Source organism: Ursus arctos, unplaced genomic scaffold, assembly GCF_023065955.2.
Source record: "Ursus arctos isolate Adak ecotype North America unplaced genomic scaffold, UrsArc2.0 scaffold_20, whole genome shotgun sequence".
NCBI classification, from domain to species: domain Eukaryota; kingdom Metazoa; phylum Chordata; class Mammalia; order Carnivora; family Ursidae; genus Ursus; species Ursus arctos.
In genome coordinates, this window is record NW_026622875.1 from 49,500,259 (window position 1) to 49,516,209 (window position 15,951).

The 15,951-nt window shown below is 48.3% G+C and overlaps 1 protein-coding gene across 2 annotated transcripts; it reads right to left on the minus strand.

Moving 5' to 3' along the window:
- Positions 1 to 5,227: 5,227 nt before the first annotated feature.
- SLC25A38 (solute carrier family 25 member 38) lies at positions 5,228 to 15,657 on the minus strand. Of its 2 annotated transcripts, XM_026496765.4 has the most exons (7): positions 15,223 to 15,657; positions 10,957 to 11,078; positions 10,259 to 10,343; positions 9,401 to 9,580; positions 8,994 to 9,162; positions 7,463 to 7,629; positions 5,228 to 6,039 (listed from the first exon to the last, which is right to left on the minus strand). In XM_026496765.4, the coding sequence occupies exons 1-7, from the start codon at positions 15,289 to 15,291 to the stop codon at positions 5,917 to 5,919; spliced, it is 915 nt and encodes a 304-aa protein (XP_026352550.1). In that variant the 5' UTR covers positions 15,292 to 15,657; the 3' UTR covers positions 5,228 to 5,916. The 2 variants fall into 2 exon arrangements, with proteins under 2 accessions (XP_026352550.1, XP_026352551.1); XM_026496766.4 differs by lacking the exon at positions 7,463 to 7,629 and having other exon boundaries at positions 5,951 to 6,039; positions 15,223 to 15,644.
- Between the last annotated feature and the right edge of the window lie 294 nt (positions 15,658 to 15,951).

Consider the following 15,951-nt stretch of genomic DNA (forward strand, 5'->3'; position numbering starts at 1 on the left):
CCGCTTAACCCTTGGAGCTGGTTAAGGAGAACCTAGTGGGAACCCTGCTCCTCCGTGGTTCTCTGCCACGCCTTCACGTTAGGGTAACTTAAAACTCCTCATGCCCAAGCCACAACCTGGCTTGATTACATTCGAATTTCTGGGTGGCAGACCCAGACTTCAGCAGTTTTTAAAGCTCTTCAGGTGATTCCAATGTGCAGCCTGCTTTGAGAACCACTGATCTTAGATCCAGAGTGTTTATCGGATACCTAACCCACTAGCTCCCACTTGGAAGAACCACTGGGAAGACCCTGGAAGCTGAAATAACACCTAGAGACTATTGCATTCAGCCAGCTTTTTTTGGAGACGGAGTGGTGAAAAGGTTGAGACTTGAGAATTTGAAGTCAGCAGGAAGTTGGAAATGCAAACTGCTCAGCCTGGGGGGGCACAGAAAGGACGTTGCTTTGGGGAGCAGCTCTCAGCTTGGCAACTGCCCATTACTGTCACTGCTGTTAGGTTCTCTGATTGGAGGAGGCCCTAAGGAACTCACTCAAATTGTGGTTCGCATCAAAATTATTTACCCTTTGGGAGATCTGGTGAAGGAATCTCAGGACCTTGTTTGCATCCCGATCCTAATAAGCCAACTGTAAAAAATACTTTTCCTTTCTTTTTAAAGTTTTCGTTTTTAAAAATATTTGAGAGATCCCGCTCACACAAGCTGGGGGGGAGGAGGGAGACCAGAGAGAGAATCTTCAACCTGACGCCGGGCTGAGCAGGAGCTCAGGGTGGCTTCATCCCACAGCCCTGAGATCAGGACCTGAGCCCAAACCAAGAGTCAGAGGCTTAACCAACTGAACCATCCTTAAGATTTTATTTTTAAGTAATCTCTATAATGTAGTTTTGGAATGTTGGTGAGGTTTGAGTCAAGGGTCAAGAAAGAATTCTTGTGACATCTTTTGTGCAAAAGGTGATTTTATTAAAGCATGAGGATGGACTCGAGGACAGAAAATACTGCTGCTGCCCCAGGATTGTGCGGGGCAACTGATCATACACTTTGTGGTTGGAGGAAATAAAGGGAAGTTCCAAAAAGATTTTCATATGCTAAAGAAGAATCACTGGAAACCTGAGGCCTTGCTATTGCCTACTGAGGTGGTTTTTCCCTCTAGCAAGGCATTAGCATAAAGAGGTGGGAGCTTCCTGGAGGAACTTTATAATTTGCCTGCCTCAAATATTTGTCAAAGGGCTGCAGGTTATCAGGATATTTAATCTTATCTACAGTTCTTTCTATCTTTGTATCCCACATCATCTACACTGAACGTGGGGCTCCAATTCACAACCCTGATATCTAGTGGGTTTGCTCCAGACTGAGCCAGCCAGGCACCCCTAAAAAATCCATTTTGAGACAACTGGAAATGTGAATATGGGCTGGGTATTGGATGATACGCAACAAATTTGCTAACGTTTTCCAGGTGGGATAATAACATTGTAGTTATGTAAGAAAAATGTTCATTATTTTTAGAGATGCAAATTTTTATTATTTTTAAAAGATTTTATTTGTGAGATAGAATGAACGAGCACAAGCAGGGGTAAGCAACAGAGGGAGAGGGGGAAGTGGTCTCCCTGCCAAGGAGGGAACCCGATGCGGGGACTTGATCCCAGGACTCTGGGATCATGACCTGAGCTGAAGGCAGACACAACCGACTGAGCTACCCAGGCGCCCTGAGATGCAAATTTTTAGAGATGAACTACGGAAGGGTGAAATGGTGTGATGTCTGGAATCTGCTTTTTTAAAGCCTTCATAAGAGGGACAGTAGAAAGATAAGGGTAGCAAAATCCTGATAATCATTTCATCTCAGAGATGGGAATGAAGGGCCAATGTACCATTCGCTCTACTCTTTGTGACTGAAATATTTTGTAATATATTTTTGGAAACTGAATATAACAACTTGAAAGCTTTGCTTCTGTCCTGTTTTGCCCATGCCTTACTAGGCCTTATCTGTAGTGGCCAGATGAGTGCTTCCTTCCACAAAGCTCTGCCTCTAAATAATTTGCTTTAAGTCTGAGGCAGCCAGGAACAAATCAATTTAAAAGGGCACTGGGCACTGTTTCCAGCCAGCTGAAACTCACAAACCTTAATAGCTGTGACAGACTGCAAGAAGAGGAAAAACAAATTCTTGGGACCTGGGATATGGAGCTATCCAGGGCCACTTGCCTTTAGAATCAGGGTTAAAAAGGGCAAATTCCAGTTCTGCTCCATGTGTGGAGGAAATTAGAGTGTTTCTCCCATTATTATTATTATTTATTATTATCTTACCCCAAAAGAACATTCTAATTGATGAGGGAACAGAAGGCAAGCTGAGGGCAAAGCAGAAGCTAGCACCCCACAACCCCCCTCCCCCTCAGATGGGATTTAGAAGAGACATTCCTCAGGCACTGCTGGCTGCCCTAAAGCTAAGGAAAGGAAAAACAAATAATTAACTTACAGAGATCACCATCCTGCAAGACCTGTCTGTCTCCCTCACTTTACAAGTGTATGCGCATTTTATAAGAACAAAGCACTTCTATCAATAACGTATCTTCCAGAAGGAAATGTAGATACAATTGAATGTCCTTATAACCTGCAGCCCATTGATATTTGAAGAGGGCAGTGTAATGTTCCTCCAAGAAGCTCCCAGCTACCTTTATGTTAATGCCTTGCTAGAGGAAAAACAACCTTAACTTGACAATGGCAAGGCCCCCAGAATCCTGTGAATTTACTTTAACACATAAAAATCCTTTTGAAAAACTCCCTTTCCTTAGCTCCCCCAAACCCCTAGTATATAATCAGCCACCTTTCATACTCCGGTGCAGCAGCTCTTTCTGCCCACGGGTCCTGTCCCCGTGCTTTAATAAAACCAACATTTTGCACCAAAGATGTCTCAAGAATTCTTTCTTGGGAGGCGCCTGGGTGGCACAGCGGTTAAGCGTCTGCCTTCGGCTCAGGGCGTGATCCTGGCATTATGGGATCGAGCCCCACATCAGGCTCCTCTGCTATGAGCCTGCTTCTTCCTCTCCCACTCCCCCTGCTTGTGTTCCCTCTCTCACTGGCTGTCTCTATCTCTGTCAAATAGATAAATAAAATCTTTAAAAAAAAAAAAAAAAAGAATTCTTTCTTGGTCATCAGCTGCGAACCCCACTCCACTGAACCTTACCTGTATTCCAAAGCCACATCATAATGAGCATAGGTGACTCTTGTGACTGAAAATTCACCAGCCAAGTATAAGGTGAGCAAATTCGAGTGAAGCCTATACCTCGGGCCTCATCTCTGCCCCTCCCCCACCAAGAGCCCCTGGGAAGGCCCCCACTGGCATTAGGCTCCCCTGGCCTAAGATGAGGGTCAGAGACTAAGTTCTTAGGAGGCAGTCACTACATCCATGGTGACCTGCCTTCCCTCCATTCCTGTCCCAGCACGCATTTCCAGTCTTACCCCATCTCTTACTCTCCCTGGCACAGGGCCTCACGCACACAGGTCACCAAGTACTGGTGGCTTCAGTGCCACTGAGATTAGGATCCTATCTGTCCTCTCCTATACTGCTCTATTATTTTGAATAGGACACTTTAACCTACAGCCTAAACTTAAAAACTTATAAACTTAGTATGTGTCGGAGGTCAAATTGTATCCTTCCAAAGAATACCCGGGGAGTCCTAAGTCCCACCCTAGTTCCTAATAACCCCCTAGTTCCTAAAAATGTGACCTTATTTGGAAATAGGGTCTTTGTAGATGCAATCAGGTTGAGGTCATTCTAGGAGGGTAGGCCCTAAACCAATTACAGTGTCCTTGAAATTTGGACAGACAGATGCACAGGAGGCTTTGTGGAGAGAGGCGGCAAATTGGAGTGATGAATCCCCAGAATTGCCAGCAACCACCAAGAAGCCTGGAGAGACCAGAGCTATCCTCCCCTAGAGCCTTCAGAGAACGTATGTCCCCGCTGATACTTGGATTTCAGACTCATAGGCTCCAGAACTGAGAATACGTTTTTGCTAGAAGCTACCCAATTTGTGGTAATTTGTTACGGCAGCCCTAGGAAACTAACCTAGGATGCCAGAAACATCTGCTCCTTTCACCCTCACCATTACGATCCCCACTTTCCAGGAACAATTACAAGTATGTTGTAAGTAAGTAGAGAACCAGGTTTTCCATCTAGAACCACCTACATCACAGCCCATATTTTTAACCAGGAGACCCCAAATTCCCCTTCCTGCTGTCTGGATAATACAATGGCTCTTTCCTAAGTTTGAAAGTTGAAAGACCTGGGAACCCCCGAGTGTGGCTAAATAAACAAAACAAGTGTTGATGAGGTTGTGGGGAAACCCGAACCCTTCTGCACTACGGGTGAGAATGCAGAATGGTACCCAGTCTGGTAGCTTCCCAAATGATTCAACAGTTACCACATGATCCGGCAGTTCCACTCCTGGGCATCTATGAAAACACAGGTCCACACAAACACCTGTACATGAATGTTCATAGTGGCATTATTCATAAGAGCCCCAGAGTGGAAACCATTCAAATACTCATCAACGGATGAATGAACACAAAATCTCAGACGGGCATATGGTATTATTTGGCCATAAACAAAAAAAAAGGGACCGTGTTGAACATGCCACATGGAGAAACCTCAAAAACATTACGCTAAGTGAAAGAAGCCAGATGTAAGAGGCTACAAACTGTATGACTATATGAAGTGTACAGTAAAGGCAAATTATAGATAGAAAGCAGAACGATGGCAGCTGAGGGCTGGGGCTCAGAATGAGGATTAATTGTAAATCTGAGATCTTCCTATGGGAAGACTGGTTCTAAAACAGATTCATTGTGATGGCTGCACCACTCAGTAAAGTCACTAAAAATCACTGAATGGCTTCATCTGACATGAGTGAAGTGTACAATGTGTGAAATAAAGATGTTTAAAAAAAAAATGTTTAGATTTCAGGACCTATATGGGTCAAGAGCCAGCCACCTTAGACTACTGGGTTATTTCAGAACACAGTAAGGGGGCACCTGGGTGGCACAGCAGTTAAGCGTCTGCCTTAGTCTCAGGGCGTGATCCCGGCGTTCTGGGATCGAGCCCCACATCAGGCTCTTCCCCTATGAGCCTGCTTCTTCCTCTCCCACTCCCCCTGCTTGTGTTCCCTCTCTCGCTGACTGTCTCTATCTCTGTTGAATAAATAAATAAAATCTTAAAAAAAAAAAAAAAACACAGTAAGGACACTATTTAGGTTTTCCAAACAGTTTTCAATGATAAAGTGCTTCACTTTATTGACGTGAACTTTAGCTGCAGAAAAAATGCCAGAACAATTTAGAATTGAAACATTGCAGAGGCCAAGAACAAAATTCGTTATTTTGGATACTTAGGAGACTAAGAAGCCACTCTCCCTGCTTCTTCAGAGCCTCTGAGAAGGTGATTAGTAGCCAATTAAGTAATGATATCTTTTCTTCCTCATCCTCCCAGCATCCCAGACACAGACTAAAGCCTGGTGACAAGAACCCCTCTCTCTCCGCAGAACCGGCTTCCCCCGCGGGAGCTCTGCAGCCACAGCTTCTCTGGCTGTGTGATCCTTGCCCAAGAACGGATCCAAACAGGCAGCCTGGTGTAGGTGTGGCTGAGGCAGAACCACCTGACAGAGCTTTCCAGAAAGGCCTTTTCAAGTAGCCTGGAGGGATGTGCAAGCCCTTCTCCTAACTCCCCAGTGTGCCGTAGACATCAGTAGCCCCTCTTTGGGGAGATTCTGAAGGCTTGAGTCAGGCCCATCTATTCTCTACTCAAACTGGGTAACGGAAGGAGACACATCTGCCTGGCTTTCCAGATGGGACTTCATCTTACTCCAGGACAGTGAGACGAAGCAGCCCTTGACAAGAGCCAGGGAGGGCAACAGAGCCCGTCTTTTCCCAGTCCCTCTTGGTCAGGACTTCAGGCCCATCTTGGCCATCATCTCCTCATACACGGTCCATGCCATCGCTGCCATCAGAGCTCTGCGGAGGGCCCGGGGGACACCACCTTGGAAGAAGCCACGTAGCCCATAATCCTACGAGAAAAACCAACATCAACACTCTGGAAGCAGAGTAGCAACACAATGAACACATGTAGTGCGAGAGTGAGGGTCTTTGTTACCCCATTTGTGAGCCTCAGTTTGGGGTTGTTTATAGATTATGGCAAAACGATGAATAATGGGTCCAAGGAGATGATGAAAAAAACTTTTTTTGCAGAAACATTTTCACGTAATTTTTGGCTAAAAGTATCATTTAGGCTTGCTTTATTCAGGAGAATTTATTTCTGAAAATCTTTTCTGAAAAATCTTTCTACAGGATTGCCATATACAGCTGTATAGCTTGCACAGATCCCATAAGCACCAAGCCCCAAATGGCAGCTGAAATCCAGGCCACGATCTGCATGCCAAGCCCTAGGCCCTGGCTCCAGGATGGAGGAAAAGGTGCCTTTTTGGTGATTTGTCTGCCTACAGGGAGCATTTTTGCATAATTCATTGTATGCTCTTGAAGGTCCCACATAAGCATTAAAGAAAAAACACCTCTTACTCCTCCTTCATAATCTGGACTAATTTATTCATTCCTATCGTTATCATTCCTGCCATTTTCATACATACTGAAGAATATTATTTTCAAAGTTTAGGCTTTTAGGTTCAGAGAATAAGAAGGCAGGCAACCCAAGCAGGGTGAGGAATATGATAAGATTCACAAATATGTGTTTACATCTCGGGCGAGACAGATACACCATGTGTATGCTGGCGTTGTTTCCTCTGCCACGTAGAAAAACTGAGACATACAGAAAACTATTAAAATGTAGGGACAAACTTAGCTTGAACAGGAATATCTGGTATGTGATAACACTGCATGCTTCCAAAGGACCAACTCAGTGGCTTTTAAATGGTGCTTAAGTGTACTTTACGTCTACTGTATTTTTCTCTTCAATAATACCGTTTGTCCATTTGCATTAGAGCAAATTTCTAGAGACCAAATAATGTGTTTGTGATTTTTTTCTGACTTGAGTTCTTCCTAGGTCCCTGATCATCAGCTGACTACGCCCTCCCAGACTGCCTGACCTGATAGGTCTGGGGTGGAATCCCAGCAATCCGCCAAGTTTAACTAGTATCACAGGTTGTCCTAATGTAGCCAGTTCCCCCCACCCCCCACTAACCCCCCCCCCCCCCGAAAACGAAAAACAAAAACAACCCACAGCCAACCATACGTTTTCAGCAGTGATTCTCAACCTTGGCAATACTTTGGAATTGCTGGGGAACTTAGCGACTGATCCAGGCTTCACCCCCTTCAGAGATTCAGAGAGAAGCAGCCCAGGCTGTGACCTGGGGGTGGGGACTTTTTAAAGCTCCCCAGCTGATTCTCATGTGTAAAGGACATCAGCTACCATTCTAGAGAGAAAGAGCGAGCGAGCCTTAACCACAATAAGCAGCAATATTTACTCCACAGCCTTACTTTGAAAATGAGTGTCACTGCCTGGCCAATCCACCGAAATTTCATTGGGGAGAGCTGCATATGAGTTTTGATAACATCCGCAGGCTGAGTCACCAGGGAGGCCAGAATGCCAGCAAAGATCCCACAGCTGAAATTTACAGCGGGAATAAGGACTGTATCCAACTGGTCTGAACAAGACAAAGGCAACATTCGGTTACAAATGAATCTCACATTCATCACATAAATGTCAATAACAAGTTGCCCACTAATTCTTTGCAAAGTCACAAGGGTCTAGTTTCAAAGAGGGTTAAGAAGTAAACATTTAAAGGTATAACTAAATGTAAATGGGAGTAATGGAGTTAAAATTTGCCTTTTTTACAACCATCACCATCATAATTGATTCCGGTAAGAATCACTGACTGAGGCTCAAACATTCGGGGGAAAGGAACAGGATGTTTTATATAGATTTATACAGATTCAAAGTTATCTCCCCCTCCCCACAGATGCTTCCAAATTACAAAAGAAAAAGCGAGTTCAAGTGATAAAAACTTAACATCGCCCACAATGGGTTAAACCGATGTCACAAGCTTCCTGATACAGGCACTGGAGACTAAAGAACAGTATCTATGTTAAATTCCCCGATTTTGAGGAGATGGTTAGAATATCTTTGTTCTTGGGAAACACACACACGGAGGTATTTAAGGGTAAAGGGGCATCACTCCTGCAACTTACTCTTAAATGGATTGCAGTGGACAATTATACATAAAGAGAGGTCAAAAATATACACCAAGCTCCTTTATTGCCCTAACTTTCTGTGGCAACATAAGGCTGTGACCTGCAGTATCAGGCCTCCTGGTGCCTGCAGCGAGGCAGCAAACTCCTAAAGCACCCCAACTCGACTGGATTACCACCGTCCTGATGGAGGCATGCCAGTTTTCCCGACCTTGGTTGCATTTCCTTGCTCAAATTCTCCAGAGACACCTTACTGCATGCAGGTTCATTCCACAGGATGTGTTTCCATCGGAACCTGGCTCTGCTCTGGTGGATGTTCACAGCCCACTTTCTGTGCCCCCGTCATGACCAACAGCTTCCTGGCGGCGTGGGTCTGCCAGGATGCCTGAGGTCTGGCACCTTGCTCTCCACCCAAATGGAGGGCTCAAAACCACTTTAGCTGGGAACACAGCAGGGGAGGTGCTAACCTCCCTAACCTTATCAAAGGTGTCTGATAAGAATCAGATCAAGTGCTTCTTGAGAAATACAGACTCCCAGGTCTGACCCCAACGTTTCTGATTTAGGAGGCCCTAGGGCAGGACCCAGCAATCTAAAGCTCAGGCAAATCTGCGAGGTATTATTGCAGGCCTTCTGCAGGGGCCAAATCTGTCACAACCACCACTGAGTCCTAGCACCCGGCCCGATGCTTGATGCAAGGCTGACGTGGCTCCGTTCCTAAAACTCTGCTAAGAACAATGAACAGTGTCCTATTACAGAGAACGTGGTGAGGATAGAGGTCTCGGAGGTATCTCTTCCCCACCACACTTTCTTTTGTCCATACCATGGGTCATGATGTTTTTGGTCTGGTTGTAGAACATCAGGTAGATTCCAGAAAAGGGTGCATCACGAAGGAGTGTTGCCGTCAGGCCGCTGAAAAGTCCCCGGTGCCCTTCAGTGCGATAGATGCTCTTCAGGGCTGCATAGATGCTCTCATAGCCGTACCTCCCGCTCTGCAGAGGAAGCACAGGACCAGTGGCTGGCGCGGCGGTCCTCGGTTTGAGCAAGGAACCCACCTGACTTCGGGGTACGTGGCATTTACCAGGGCTCTGGTTCCCGTGTGGCTTGCATTCTCTGACCACAATGGCCTCGATTTTAGATTCCAAATCTGGACTTGACATCGCTGGCCACTTGACAAAAGCCCAGCGCCTCTGCTCATCCACCCCGAAGGCCAAAAGCAGTCGGACTCACCTCGTACCGTGTCTTGATCACAGTGATGGGTGACATGCAGACCCCCGCAACCGAGCGAGAGCCCACTCCCAGGATGACCGACTCCAGGGCGGTGGGGGGATGGCCTCGCAGAAAGTACTGCTTCAAGGAGTAGAGAGTGCCGAAGTAGATGCCAATGCCAGGGACACACCTCACGATGGACTGCAGAACAAGTCAGAGGGAGGAAAGAAATCCCAGACCGACACTAAGATACTGTCTTAGTGGGTTTTCACAGAAGACAGGGATTTGCATGCAAGTAGTTGATTGAAGTGTGGCAGGAACACCAATAAAAGAATGGGGGCTTGAGGAGAAGGCAGCCAACGAAGGGCAGGCTACCTAACTCATTACTGCCCTGGGCAACGGAGCCCCTTTGGGGGCACTCTGGGAATCAGTGTAGGGCACCTCAGAGTTCGCCCTCCAGCTGAGGAGGGTGAGTGAGGCTTTTAAACATCAACTGTCATCTTTCACTGAGCTGGGATGAGCATCTGTGCCTTGCTGCTCCCAGCAAATTGAGTTCTTAGGGCCAGAGAAGCCTGGAGGTAAGGAAACGCAGGTGTGGCCTGCTTGCACTGAAGGGCAAGGGCAGGGATACGCTGGCAGCTGGGAGCACCAGCTGCGTCTGCTCTAGACTTGCTACTGCTCCAACAAGCAGTATCTAGGGCACAAAGATATTTCCCGGAGCCCTCCAACAGGAGCGAGCAGGAACATGAGACAGGAAGACCACACAAGTCCTCCCACCGCTTCCAGCGCTCAGCTATCCTTACAAGAGGGGATATGTGAGGTGCATGAGAAAGGGCTAGCTATGACAGCAGAGAGTACAAGACCCAAAAGGCAGCTTACAGGGGACATCCCTTTCCAAAGGCCCAGAATGCTCTCCGTGCGAACCACCTTCAAGAGCACAGCCAGCATCCCGACACGTCTGGATCTGAAAGCAGACAAAATGGAGGCAGGGAAGAAAACAAAAAACAAAAAACACTTAGACCCAGTTGTCATAAAAGTACTTCCCATCCGAAAACTTCTTGGTATGGTTCTTCCCTAAGAGGACTCAAGAATCTCTACAACAAATCTTGGAATAACCCTAAATTCCCATATGTTCATGATTTGGCACATACCTGTTTATCTGTTGATTCACACTGCAAGCAATGGGATGACCTCCCATGTTACATGCATTTGGTATACTTCCCACGGTGCTGAGCTCAATGTGGGGCATAAAAGAGACACTTGATACTCACATTATTTCCAGAAAACCACCAATGCTACTCGTTTGAGACAGCACAGTACGACATTACAGGCTAGCATAGTAAAATGCAAATGTCACCAGGGCAGATCCCAGGAAGGTACCCCCAGAGCAGGACCCCATTTCATTAATAGGAAGTGTCAAAGAGAAGTTGGGCAAGGCCCATGTTTCTCTTGAAGCATCCAACAGAATGGCAGTTGACTTAACACAGTTGAGCGGCTCCTGTGTCTGAGAGCAGTTGTTGAAACCCGTTCCTCAGAGAAACGGGGCGGGGGCGGGGGGGGGGGGCAGTGGGCCTTACCCGTGTGCTGAGGGCTGGAGAGTCTGCAGGCGTGTTTTGAGGAGATCCAGGGGTTGGAAAAGGAGGGTGGAGCAGGTCCCACTGATGGAGCCACACAGGAAAGCCTTGATCACCGGATGCAACTTCAGGGCAAGAGAACACGGAGTGAGCAACTTGGCCTCGGGCCTCAGCTTTCTCCACACCGAGCGCAGTCATTTCCTCTGAAGGGTGCCTTCGAAAACCACCTGCTAACCACCTGCTGGTGCCCTGTATCATCCTCCCACTTCAGAGAAGGGAAAAGTGTACCAAGGAATTAACACTGCTGGAATGCCGTAGAAAACATAAAACCCGGCTAGAGGGGATCTCTCTGGACTTAGTACCACCGAGAATGAGCAGTGAGGGTCCTACTGAGCAACACGTCTTTGTCCACCTGTGAATTGGGCCGCCAACCACACCTCCCTCCCTGTCCTGAGGATAAAAGTCAGTGGCCATCCGCTTATCTTCACAGAAGCAAAATCAACTGAACCTAGTGTGTGAACTGCTGGTTGCCAGGCTCTCTTGGTTATAGGATCTGTAGATATTTACAGGAGTGAGAAAAAGAAAGTGAAACCATAAGCTCAGTTTCAATGTAAAACATGACCACTTCCTGTAAAACCTATGTATTTCCTTAATTTAAAAGCTTTCCCTTTCTCCTATACCCACGCATCTCACTGGGACCTAAGCAGATCGCAGATGGTGTGACAGACCAACAGCCTCCCTACCCCTGGGTCTGCTGGCTCTCCCTTAAACCAGGACAGTCACACACCCTGGCTAATCTAGAGGCACCACCTGGAAGGGCAAAGACTAAATGTACTTCCTTGAGCCCACCACGCTAGAGGCCTCACGGCTTGCCTCAGAATCCACTCGATCACAAACGCTTGTGAAAGGTCACGTTTAAAAATCCAACCAGGAAAGAAAAGCCTTCTTCTCCAAACAAGAAACTTGGCAAACTCCAATCAAAAAAAAAAAATCTTCTCTCCTCATTAAATGGCAGTCACACTATTATTCTTGCATGCACTGACAACTGCTGTCCTAAGACACTCTGAAGAGGAAGTTGACGGACCTATACAGCCACCAACCCAGAACTAAAATGTTTGTAACCCGTGGGTTTTTTGTTTCACAGGGAAGAGATCACTTCACATATCTACCAAATGATCAAGTTTCAAATCAGAACTGGAACCACTTAAAAGACTAAAAAAATTCACATAATAAATACTGGAGGTCATAATTCTGTTCAAACGGCTTGTAAAATATTCAGGGGTGACAAAAGTGATAACACAACACATACAAACAAGCAAAATGTGTCTACCTGGCCAGTCAGTCATCTTGCCACTCCCTGTCCCCCAAGGGGGGAGGGGGGCTGCGGATATGCTAAACCGTATTCCCATGGTCTGCACCTCCCGGTCTCATCCTTCCACTGGCACCTTCTGGCAGCAAGCTTCAAAGCCCCTGTCTTTCCAGCCTGATGCCACATCACTTCTACTCCTTCTGGGCTAGTCACCCCTCAGCCCCCACTACTTGCCATCCAGCTAGAGCTGCCCCTCCCGCTCACCAAGGACCTGCCTATCCCAGGAGCCCTTTCTTGCCCTAGGCCTTCTCTTACGTGGCCGCTCTGGTGCATTTCAAACAGCGGGCCGCCTCTTTGTTTTGGGCTCCTTTTCAGGCTGCTCTCCACCCTCAGTCTGAGAGGTTGCTCTTATCTCCCCCAGTCACAGCCCCTAAGGGCCACCTCACCCACACCACAGGGCACCGCACTTCACCACGCCCACCGCCAGTTCAGCCCAGCACTCCCTCCCTGAGGGGCCCCCAGGCAGCTCCGACACACACTCCAAAATGGAAACCCAGTCAATAGTTCAGCATACTTCTGCCTCTACTCCACTCCACAAAATATTCCAGCGGCAAGTTTGGGAGACACGTTAAGACTCCTCACTGTACCCACTGCTTCATGACCCCGTCCTGCTGATGACCCCTCAGTGTTGCTAGAGCTGGCCCACACCGATCTACTTCAGTGGCGTCCTTTCCAGTCTCCAGGCTCAACCCTACTAACCCACCCTCCCCTGAGCTCCCGGGGAAGCATGGGGTAAGATCTTACAACACTCTCAAAAGCTAGGTATCTAACCCATTTCACAGATGAAATTAGAGCTCACAGAGGTTACAAATGTGTCCTATGTCACATGGTTTGAGGCCACTGGCTAGGCTTACAAGGTCCTTCCCGAATCATGTTGCCCCTTTGTCACCTTTTCGGCCTGTGTTCTCAGCTTCCTACCTCTTCAACACGGTGCAGCCATCAGGGATTCTCTCTGCCTTCCTCTTGGCTCTGAAAACCCATCCTAGCTCCTTCCAGGTCTGATTCATCCCTGCAGGGGGCCTCTGCTGTGACAAAGTCCCTAATCCCCTCATCCGCATTCAGTGCTCCTCCTCAGTACTTCCACTGCATCTGAGCCCGTCTCCCTTAGGGTCCAGGACAGAAGAGGCCAGTAGCTGTCCTGTTCACGGTGGTACCTTCAGCACTGACCACGGAGCCTGGTGCACAATAGGTGTTCAAGAGTCAAAAATGAATGAATCACATCATCTGCAGGTAATCTGCATATGGCTCTCCTTTGAGCACAATTCCACAGGCTGAAGCGTAGTGGGCCCTGCATGGCCCATCCCAGGACAGAATAATCTTCCCAGGCTCCCTTCAGCCCTTTCCTCCGGTAATGTTGTGGGCATGACATGTAGTTACAGCTTCTGTGCGGTTCTCTGTGCCGCTTCCCCAGCACTCTCACAGGTATTGTATGGAATTTGTTTTAAGGCTGTGGTCCTTCACACACACGCTCCAACACACTCACCCTCCCTCACTGCAGGTACTATTTTATGTATTTATTTTCACAGTGCAATGCTTGGACATATTAGTTCAATAAATATTTGCTGAAAAAATGCATAGAGCCCGTAACTTTTTTAACTTTGTAATTTTCTTGGTCGATTAGCCCAGAGTATATGCCAGCTGGACAGACTAACCTCTATTAGTTAAAAAAAAAAAAAACAAACAAACAAACAAAAAAAACCAAACACAACAGGTAATATCATTGTTTTAAAAAACCCCAGAGTTTACACTTTTCATTTTGAATAGCCTTAAGATACTGTCACATGGAACATCCTTTGAACACGTTTGATTTTTTTCTAAATAGCCCCAAGTTATTCAAGATAAAAACGATGAATAACAATTTGTTTTTTTGAGGGAGGAAGGCAAAAACAACCGAATAATACACAGCATACAGGGGCAGTAAGTAGTACTTAAGTAGTTAAGCAAACAGGTTCCACAAGCAATTCTTAATTCCCTTTAAAAAAGCTAATCCTAAATCGAATCAAATCTCCAGGCCAGAGCTCGAGGACCCAGAAAGAAATAAGTAAGCACGTTTTCAAAGATGTAAAGTAGAGCCGCAGCCGCTGCCTTTTTTAAGGATTAAAAAAGCCACCCACACCCCGCCGGCCGGCGCTGGCGGACGGAAACACGGAGCTCAGAGCGAACCTGGCCCCCATCCGATGCCCTCGCGGCTCCAAGTCCTGCGTTTCCCGCCTCCACCCACGGCCAGCGGTTACTCAGCCTGACGGTCCTCCAGGACCTGCCTGCTCAGCCCCGCCTCCGCCTCCACCAATGGAGGCCCGGCGGCACGACCGCGGCAGCCAATCCAGGCTCAGGGGCGTGGCCTCGCAGCGCCGCGGCCTCCACCAGTTGCTCTCCTGCTAGGAGGTGGAGACCCAGAGGGGGTCCTCCCTCCCCGCCCAGAGGCCAGTGTGGTCCTGACTCAGCCCGCTCGGGCACCCACCGCTTCTCAGGCTTGGCGCTATTAGGGGCCTTGCCATGGTCCAAATACCTGCCGAGGCGTCCTCCCATCTCTGTTACTCTAGGGATTCAACTCAAAAGCAGCGTCCGCGAGCGCTCGCACGTTGTTCAGAGTCGCACGGGCACAGTCCCCGACACTCCTAAGGCCCCGGCAATTTCGCCCATCCTACCTGGACACCAAAGCAACAGCAAGACCGTCGCTTGTCCGTCCCAAGAGGGCTGCAACTCCTCTCCTCCCTCGCCCTTCCCTTTTCAATCCCCTTGATCAATCCGTCCCTCTCCCGCCACGTCCCCAACCTGTTCTGCGCACACCCGGGGAGCGGAAACGGTTCCCAGAGGGCCGCTGACCCTTGGCTACCTCCCGAATTTCCCTCTACAAGCCGGCGGTTTCGGAACCCCTATGTCCGTTCCCCGCAGTTTACCATAAGCGTCTCCACTCTGTCTCCGACATCTTGAGGCTGCAGCAGCGCCGGGCGTGACTTCTGAAACATTGGAGAGGAGGCTGGGCTCTGGGTGCAGTTGGTGGAAGCTCGGGCCCAGCGCTGCCGACCTCGCGGCAGAAGGCGACGCGGCAGCAGTGGCCCGGCGACGCGTTCTCAGGCGGGCGCTCTGCGGTCCGCGCGAATCGGAGGCCGAGTCTGCGCAACCCACGGCCCCTGCGTGGCTCCGCTTGGCACACCCGGACCTGCTCACAGCTCCTCACTAGGTTTGCAGACCCCGTGGCTCTGCTCTCCAGGCCATCCTGCCCGGCTGCACGCTTTTGGACCCCAGATCAGGGAGGGTGTATCCGGAGGTGGAGAAAGCCGTAGGAACTGCGTGCAACCGTGGCATTTCGCTTCCGGGGTTGGGCGCCAGTCTCGAGCTCACGAGGGTGTTGGCTTTAGTGCCACCTGGTGAAGATGTCCAGAACTGCAGGACCCGCGGTTTCCCTGCGCCTGGAGCTTGGAGGCCTGCCACAGGCTGCAAGGTCTGGCGCAAGGTGTGAACATGTTTGCAGTCCAGACTTGCTCTGCGGCATACAGTACCCCGCAGCCATCTGTGCCTGTTCAACTTCAAATGTGCCTCGTGTGACTGACGACCAGAATTTTAAATTGCATTTAATTTTAGTTAATTTGTATTAAAAATTGAAGCAGTGTGAATTATTTTTCTGT